Source organism: Halichoerus grypus, chromosome 7 (genome assembly GCF_964656455.1).
Source record: "Halichoerus grypus chromosome 7, mHalGry1.hap1.1, whole genome shotgun sequence".
Lineage (NCBI taxonomy): Eukaryota > Metazoa > Chordata > Mammalia > Carnivora > Phocidae > Halichoerus > Halichoerus grypus.
The window spans coordinates 7,735,792-7,744,583 of record NC_135718.1 but is presented as its reverse complement, the minus strand read 5'-3'; the positions used below and the strand labels follow the sequence as shown (position 1 = coordinate 7,744,583).

At 53.6% G+C, this 8,792-nt stretch overlaps 1 protein-coding gene across 1 annotated transcript; it reads right to left on the bottom strand.

Annotated features, from left to right (window-relative positions):
- Positions 1–1,612: 1,612 nt before the first annotated feature.
- NKX1-2 (NK1 homeobox 2) lies at positions 1,613–6,711 on the bottom strand. Its single transcript, XM_036103088.2, has 2 exons — positions 6,222–6,711; positions 1,613–4,582 (listed from the first exon to the last, which is right to left on the bottom strand). The coding sequence occupies exons 1-2, from the start codon at positions 6,433–6,435 to the stop codon at positions 3,849–3,851; spliced, it is 948 nt and encodes a 315-aa protein (XP_035958981.2). The 5' UTR covers positions 6,436–6,711; the 3' UTR covers positions 1,613–3,848.
- Positions 6,712–8,792: the final 2,081 nt, after the last annotated feature.

Genomic DNA, 8,792 nt, shown 5'->3' with positions numbered 1-8,792 from the left:
CTCCCTTTGTCTCCACAACTGGGTTCCTCTGGGATTTGCCTCCAGCTTCTAGCTGGAGGCGGGAGGGGGCACTTCTGGTTTCTCTTTGCCTGAGTCTGGGTCTTCCCACTTCATTGACTCTTAGGTGCTTCCCTTCAACTGACTTTAAGGTGGAATTACGTTTTTAAAAGTGTACTTATTAGCGTTTACTGAAGAATATCTTTTAGCCTACTCATAACGTTTAAAGGTAGTTAAACAGGTCTTATCAGTTATTTCTAAAAAGACAAATACACTTGGGACACCTGGGTGGCTCAGTCGTTAAGTGTCTGCCTTCAGCTCAGGTCATGATCCCAGGGTCCTGGGATCGAGCCCAGCGTCAAGCCCCACGCTGGGCTCCCTGCTCCACGGGAAGCCTGCTTCTCCCTCTCCCACTCCCCCTGCTTGTGTTCCCTCTCTTGCTGTGTCTCTCTGTCAAATAAACAAATAAAATCTTAAAAAAAAAAAAAAGACAAATACACTAAATTGATCTGTGCCCATAAAATGGATGGGGATTTCTCAATGTATGGCAGGCTTTCCACTCACTCCCTTAAACTCATGTGGCTCCTTGGCTGTGTGGTTTCAAGTGGGGATCTGCAATGGTCACTTTTTTTTAGATTTTATTTATTTTTGAGAGAGAGAAAGAGAGAGCGCGAGCAGGAGTGGAGGGGGAGGGGCAGAGGGAGAAGCAGACTCCCCGCGGAGCAGGGAGTCCAATGAGGGACTCCTTCCCAGGACTCTGGGATCATGACCTGAGCCAAAGGCAGATGCTTAACCGATTGAGCCACCCAGGTGTCCCTGCAATGGTCATTTTTAACATCAGAAATCTACGACCAAGGGGCAACATGGTCATTTTTAACATCAGAAATCTACAACCAAGGGGCGCCTGGGTGGCTCCAGAATGTACTTCCTTTAGTGGCAACAAGCTTTATTTTTAAGAATAAATCAGAGTCAGGGGCGCCTGGGTAGCTCAGTCGTTAAGCCTTCGGCTCAGGTCATGGTCTCAGGGTCCTGGGATCGAGCCCCACATCGGGCTCCCTGCTCGGCGGGAAGCCTGCTTCTCCCTCTCCCACTCCCCCTGCTTGTATTCCTGCTCTCACTATCTCTCTCTCAAATAAATAAATAAAATCTTTCAAAAAAAAAGAAAGAAAGAAAGAAAGAAAGAAATCTACGACCAATGGACAGCCTAAGCCTAAAAAGTTATTTACCTCGCTCTTTATGGGGTATTAAGAATTTGTAACATAAGTCTACGAAGTTAATGTCCTAAATATCTGGTACTTAGGGGTTGATCTAATTTGTAGCCACTAACAAAATTCTGTAAGCTACTTCACTTTTGCTGTGAAAATGGCCCTGTGTGTTTGTGGATACTGCGTGCTAGTGTGGCCACTGGGTGTCTATCCAGCATGGGCTTGGAAAAGTATCTAGCATGGCATGAGAAAGTCATGTTAGGGTAGAAATACCCTCTATTTGTGGAGACTAGCTGGTGGGGGGAGGGAGACACATCTATACAAACTCCGATAATTATAAAATTAGTTAAAAACTCTGCTAATAGAGAACAAGAAATAATTAAATGAGAAATCATTACAAAAAGGATTTATTAGACAAACACATCAATCGATTGAGTCTAAGGATTTGGTCGGAAAGCCACTGGGCCTTTCAAAGCAGCAGAAGTCCAAAGTCACACACTTGGAGCATTACTCTGCCACAATGTGTAGAAACCAGAAAGGTCAGGAATGACAGCACTCCATGCTAGTCCACAGACAGATAAGCCTCCCGCCTCCCTCCCTAGTCCCTCTCTTCCGCTGGAGTCTTCTGTGATGCTGGTACCTGAGAGAGACGAAATGTTCCCCACATCTTACAGAAATTCAGCTTCTTGTTACAGATCTTGACTCTGGGCACTTGAACTGCCTGTTCATGACACATGGGATGTTGCTTTTCAAAAACCAAAGAACAGTTGTTGAGGGAGTGTTTCTCAATAGGTAAAGTGAATAAAACATTCTCAACTACAGTAACTGCATTTTTAATCTCATCTGGCATCGTCTTTTAGAAAGTTACAATGTGGTTGTCTGGGGACACTCTTCTTTAACATAGAAGGAAACAAGTAATTAGCACGTCATATGTAATTAAAGGATACCCATTCTCAGATCTTGTAAGCATCTGGTGAATATGAAGTTTTCATTTAATTTGGCAGAAGGCGGGATATTTTCTATCATTCCTGATAATAATAGAACTAGATATTTCAAAATTATAGTATCATGAGTTCATGACACCAAACTGGGCTTGCTTTATCAGAAGACTTTGATCGTTAAATTTAATTGTTAATGGCACAGGCTATCAAAAAATAGCAAACAGTATGGTATCCGTGTAGATATCAGCCGACCTCAAGTAACAAAGGTAAGAATGAAATAGACATGACCTGGCTGGGAACCTCCGGGTTTCTGAGATATGAACTCCAAACATATCACATAGAAGACTAAAGGCAGTATTCCAAATAAATCTGGCATGAGAACTTTATAGAATAATTTTTTCAGGGACATAATAAAAGTAGCAGTTGGAACTAAGGGCCATACAGTAAGTTCCCACGGTTGAATTCATTATGGGAATGTTTTTGCTTGGACAAAACATTGCCTAAATGACAGTCCTCCTTTAGCCCAAGAACTACTTCCTTCACACCCTTGACAACCTCTTGCATGTTGTGCCATCCCGGAGTCTGTTGGGAACAAGAATGGCTCTAGATGAAGCTCTAACAATGTTGAGTTTGTGCCTTTAAAAAATAGTCCAATTTATGACTGTCGTGTGTACTGGGGGAGCTGTCCTTTCCCAGCTCTGTTCACTATTTGGGAGCCTAGGAAATGCCAGGACAGACCAATGAGAGTATGAAACACTGCCTCAGGCATAAACTTCAAGATTTTAGTTGAACCATTGGTCCCTTCATTATCAATTTTAAGCACGTGAGGCCATTGCCCGTTGGTCAAAGCTGCTCTCAAAAACCTGCAAGACAGCCGAACCGCGCCTGCGTCAGCAGCTGAGTCTAACCACAAAGCCGTTACATTGCCCAGCAGAAACTTCTGGTCTTCTCAGAAAAGTAAGATACCTATTCTCTCAGGAACAGCCTGTGGGGGTCTGTTTGGAACAAGAATTGCGCTCAAGTCTTAATCTTAAATGAAGATCTAAAAATGTGCAGTTTTGTGCATTTAAAAATAGTCCATTTCACAGCGGCAGTGTGTGCTCGTGGACCCAGCTCGTTCAGTATCTGGGAGGAATCACTGGGTTTGGGCCAATAACCAAGTATGAAAAGGGAACCAATACGCTCCGAAAGGGGGAAGCTGCTTACCCTCTGAGTGAGCTAAAATGTTCGAAGAAGATTCCATCCTAAGTGTGAGCGACCGGCGGGCAGGAAGTCTTGGCTCCCTGGCATCTCCATCCCCGCAGCCGTGTTAGCCCTGCTCAGGGCACCCAGACTCTCGGAAGGAGCCCTTGGACGGAACTGAGCCTGACCGAAAGTGAAGAGCCGGGGTCAGAAACCGGAAGCGTTGAGGACAGCCTTCACTCCGGACACTTTTAAAGACGGCAGATCCCTGACCCCCTTTGTGGACCGCGTGGATTCGGGGGGTCTTCGCGGCGGGAAGGGGCGCGGCTGGAGCGGGCGGGCAGCCTCTCCCTGCCCTCTGGGGACGCCTCGCGACAGCTGGAAAGGAAGGGGCGCGCAGACACCCGCTCACCACGAGGGGGCGGTCCCTGCGCGTCGGCGCCCCTCAGTGGAATGGGGAAACCCGCCACCACGCCAATCACTCGTGAGTCCCGACGAAGTGGACCCCGGAGAAGCTCCGGGTTCATAGGTGCGGAGCGTAGAAAGGGGTCAGGTAGGAGGGCCCGAGGAAGGACGCAAAGGGGCCCCCGGCGGCTGCGGCCGTTGGCGGGAAGGAGGTGGCGGCCGGAAAGAGGACGTTGGCCGCCGCGTAGGAGGGGAAAGTCTGGAAAGGCAGTGCGCCCGGGCCCGGGGGTCCGGGACTGCCCCCCGCGCCGCCGCCGCCCGCTCCAGCGGCCGTCCCAGGGGCCCCGGGCTGGGGCGCGCCGCTCCCCGCCTGCGCTGCACCGTCGGCGCCGGGGTTCTGCTTCTTCCACTTGGTCCTGCGGTTCTGGAACCAGATTTTGACCTGCGTCTCAGTGAGGCTGAGCGACAGCGCGAGGTTCAGGCGCTCGCACACCGACAGGTAGCGCGTGGCCCGGAACTTGTTCTCCAAAGCCACCAGCTGCTCATAGGTGAAGGCGGTGCGCGCGCGCCTCGGCTTGGCGCAGCGGGGCTCGGCGCGCCGGCGCCGGGGCCGCGGGGAGCCGGGCGAACCCGGGGAGCCCGCGAGCCCGCGGGTGCCCCGCTCCCCCGCCGCCAGCGCCGCCTCCCGGGACTCGGGGGAGCGCGCCGGGTCCGCTTGCAGGCGCGCAGCGCGCTCCTGCGGCCGCCGCTGGCCCGCGTCCTCGGCTTCCTCCTCCTCCTCCTCCTCCTCCGCCTCCTCGGCCTCCGAGCCCTCCAAGGGGGACGACGCGCCCGCGCCGCGATCCTCAGCATCTAGTGGAGAAGGAGAGGGTGACCAGAAGCCCGGAACGACCCAGCCCCTCCGGGTCGCCAGACCCCCTCCTCCTCTTCCCCAGAGTCCCTAGCTCTGCCTCTCTCCCGCATCTCGCTCCCCCCACCACCCCGCGATCACACATCCTCGCAAGCCCTTCCCAGGAGTTGAGGTTTAGGGGTGCGGTGTCCTCTTGCCCTTTACTCATTTGCTATCTAGTTGACGTCCAAGAAATGAGTTTTGAATGAATGAATGACAACCCCCATTAAGAAAATATAATGACCATATTGGACAGTATTGGGCGGGTAGGATCACTGTACATTGAGACATCGAGATGTCAAGCGCGTTTAAGGCTCTGTCTCCCTAGTCGCTAGAAGCCTGTTTTGGTCTGGAACTCCTAGCAATTAAAAAAGAAGTTATTAAGCTCCCTCGCCCCCTCCCCCTTTTAAAGTGAAATTCCCTCTTTCCCATCTTCTCTCTCCTGCCGTGTTAATAGAGTTTCAGATTTGTGCGGGACCGGATCGATAGATGTCATCTATTAAAGGTAAGTTTTAATCGAACAATATTAGGATCAGACAGGGAAAGGGGGTTTGAAGTCGGTACCTGCAAGCTGCGGGCAGGAGATATGCAGGCGCCAGTAATAGAATATCGATCACGGCTGTGGGGGGAGGGGAGAGCGGCCCCTCCGAGGGGCGATCCAAACAATTACCAGGCGGACTACCCGGGCCCAAGCACAGCCGCCAGAGGCGCCCCGAGCCCCAATCACTGCCAAACTTGGGGAGGAGAAGCGGCGGGCTGTGCCGCATCCAGCCTCTCTCGGACTTGCGCCTCTGACTCGGAGTCCCTCCAGGGAACCTCCTGCCCACGCTCCACCCAGCACGGATCCTGCTGTCTTTTGTCCGTCTTTCCAGACACAAACTCTCCCAGACCCCTCATCAGGTGCCCGCCAGAGTTAGGAGTAAGTGAAAAAACCTTTCGAAGAGAAAGGACCAAAAGCCTCCCATTACCCCGCCCCACCCCTGCTCCCGCCCCAGTCAACGACTGGGTCTGGAGAGAGAGAGCAGAGCGCGTGGGGCAGCGGAATCTCTGCAGGTGTCGAGATGGTTGGAAGTGGGCACTAGGTGCGTAAACCTGACTTTGCACTCCCTTCCAGACACCGACACATGATTTAGCCTCAGCTTCCTCGTCCATAAAATGGGGGCAGTATTCATCATGTTGTCTACCTCGCCGTTTCTGAAGTTTTCCATGACTTTTATCTGTGGTCTAGGCCCTGGCACGTGGTGGGTGCGTTATATGCCCGATAAATGAATGAGCCTGGATAAGGTGGACGTTGGCTGTTTAGTTTCCACTGCGAGCAAAACAGAGCTGTGGTGCTTAGTGGTTTGGCCGGTGAGCAGGGACGGCCTTTGGGAGGCAAATCCCAGACCCAGGATGCTGGGGGCCTCTTTTCTGCCTCAATTCAGTTCCAACACAGAGACAAGGCAACGCTTTGCACTTCGTCCTGTGAGCCTTCTCCCTTTGGTGAAGGCTCCGCTAACGGCCACTCACTCGGTCCCTGGTTGTCCACCCACCTCCCAGCCACCCCATCGCATCATCTGGGCTGGGGCTTCCCGAGACCCGGGGGCCGCTTCGCATCCTTACCAGAGGTCTCCCGCTGCCGAGTTGAGTCCCCTGGGCTGGCGTCCTTCCCCGCTTCGGCCTCTGCCAAACTTTTCTTGGCTTCCCGGGGAGCAGGGCGCACGGCCGGGAGCGCAGCGCGGGTGAATTTCTGCGGATCCAGGATGTCCAGGACAGAGAAGGAGATCTTGTGGTGGGAGGGAGCCGCCTTGGCCCCGCCGTCCTGCCATGCCAGCATGCCCGCCGCCCACGGGCCCGAGGCCGGCGGCGCGGGGTCCGGGATGGCCGCGCTCTGGCTTGCCTTCGGCTGTGGCCGGGCCGCAGCTCTCCAGCCAGTAGGAGGGTCGGGGCGGCCAAGTGGATCTGGGGAGGGGCCCGCGGAGGCGGGGCTGGGAGAGAGCCGCAGGGGCGCTGCGCCCGGATTGGCACTTGCGCGGCCCAGACCCCCGCCACGTGCAGAGCGCGCTCGCAGCGGCCCCGAGACTGCCCTGCACGGCGCCGGGGCAGCTCGCCTCGGCTCGGGGGCGCCTGCGTGAGCCCGGTGCGCGCGCCCGCCCATACACCGCCGCCGGCTCCGCGCGCCTCTGCCCGACCCACGGGGACTCCGGATGTGCGCGAGCGAGGGATCGCGGGACCATTCCATCCTGGGGATCCCCTCCCCCCCATACACACACTGATTTGGGCTTCGGTTTGTGACTTTTCCCCGGTGACTTTGAACTGGGAATATAATTGAGGCCAGCAGTGATTACTTGAAGGCAACGCTCCGCACATCTCCTGCCCCGCCAGGGAATCACAGTGATGGTCTGCAGACCCGGTCACCTCAGATTTAAAAGCTCTAGTGTTCCCACAATTTACAGTTTACAAAGCCCCTGGGCTTGCGCGATCTCACTTGGTTCTCCGAGCATCCCTGTGAGGAGGGAGTGGCCTGGCAACACTATCATCTCCATTTAAAGATAAGGAAATTGAGATTCCAAGGTGAGAAGTCCGTTGCCCAAGGTTACTGTTGACTGGTGACAGCGGCCGGATTCAAACCGAGAGGTCTTCTTTTCCCGGGCCGGTACCCTCTCCAGGATATCCTGCCATGTCAGAAATGGAGGAGGAGAATCCTGCCCTGAGTCCGAGGCTTTCCGTTCTGCCCAGAGCCGGAGCCTAGCGGCGCCGGGTCACAGAACAGCAGGGGTTTGGGGGAGAGGTCCGAGCCCCCGCTAGGGTGTCCCGCCGCTTTTGGGAACCTTGGCGGGTTGCGGGCTCAGAGCCAGGCGAGATGAGCCTGGCTCGCTGAGCCGCCAAGCACAGCCCTGATGCCCTTCAGTCCTTCCTCACAGTCACAGATTCAATCATGTGCAACAGAAATTGGGTCTCTGGGACCCAGGTTGCATCTTTGAACCCCCCATCCCCTTCTAGCCCCAAGAAGAAGGGGGGGAAAAAAGTTAAAAGATGCTTGTCTGGTTTGAATGTACGGTCAGAGAACAGATAATCGAGCGGGCTCCCATCTGCCCCGCCAAGTCCCCTGGAATGATGAACATCAGTCCTTGGGGGAAACTTCCACCAGCCAGACCCATCTTAACGTTCCTTCTCCTTTTGTCGCTTGGGGAGTAGTCTGTGAGCAGTAAGCATTTACCCCAGCAGCAAATTCTGAGGCTTCTCCTACCCCTCTGCCCAGAACCACTTCTAATTCTGCTGTTCCTTTCTTCCCTGCCCCATGGGGCTTCCAAACAATGACTTGGCAATTAATATTGTCCGAGAAGGTAGCTGTAGGAAGAGGAGGAGAAACTCGCTCATTAAAGTGCAGGGGTGGGTGGGGCGCTGTTAATCCCATCTGTTATGGAAGGGAAGACCCTACGCGCGGGTTCCTTGTAGCTTTTCTCATTCAAACCTGTGGCCCCTCCCAGAGGCGGCCCCTGTATTCCCTGCCGACTTTAAAGCCCTGCCGAAATTCAAACCCGCTCTAGTCCTAAAGCTCTGATGGATTGTGCTTTTACAGGAAAGCAGGAAGGGAAGTGCCCTGCCCGAGCCCCCGGCCCACCTCCCACCAGAGGGAATGCACGCCCTGTGAAAACCAAAGGAAAGGTGACCCTGGAACTAAACGGTGGCACCCAGGAAACTGGATTGCAAATCAGAGAACCTTCCGGAACACATACTGATAGGGTACTTGGCTTTCTGTTTTGACAACTCTTTCTCACCCAGATCTCACTTGATTTTTTTTTTTTTAATTTCCCTTTCTTTCTCCTTCCCTCCCCATATTGAGCTCACCCATATTGAGCTCACCCTCCTGTTACTTTTTTCCCCGCGCACATTCATATTTCTTCCACATTTGGGTTCTTCAGAGTAGAAATAGATCTCCCTAAGGTAGCTCCAGAAGGGATATTTGCGGCCTCCCACGATGGGTCTTATCTGTTCTGTTAGCAATCTTGCAGCCATTTTCCTCCGGAAGGTGGGCTGACATTCCAGAGGCGCCCTATACCCAAACCAGGGAGACAGGGAAGGCTGCAGACAGCCAAGAGCAGCCCCAATCTGGGTCATTTTCATTTCGCTTTATAAATTGCCTCAAAAAATTTTTGTTTAAAAGATATGAATCACCTTTCCTTTGAAGTC

Excerpts from the sequence above, each read along its gene's own strand:
- NKX1-2 (XM_036103088.2), bottom strand. The coding sequence starts at position 6,435 with ATGCTGGCATGGCAGGACGGCGGGGCCAAGGCGGCTCCCTCCCACCAC. Across the intron at positions 4,583-6,221 it reads TCGGCAGCGGGAGACCTCTG|ATGCTGAGGATCGCGGCGCG; the intron begins GTAAGGATGCGA and ends CTTCTCCACTAG.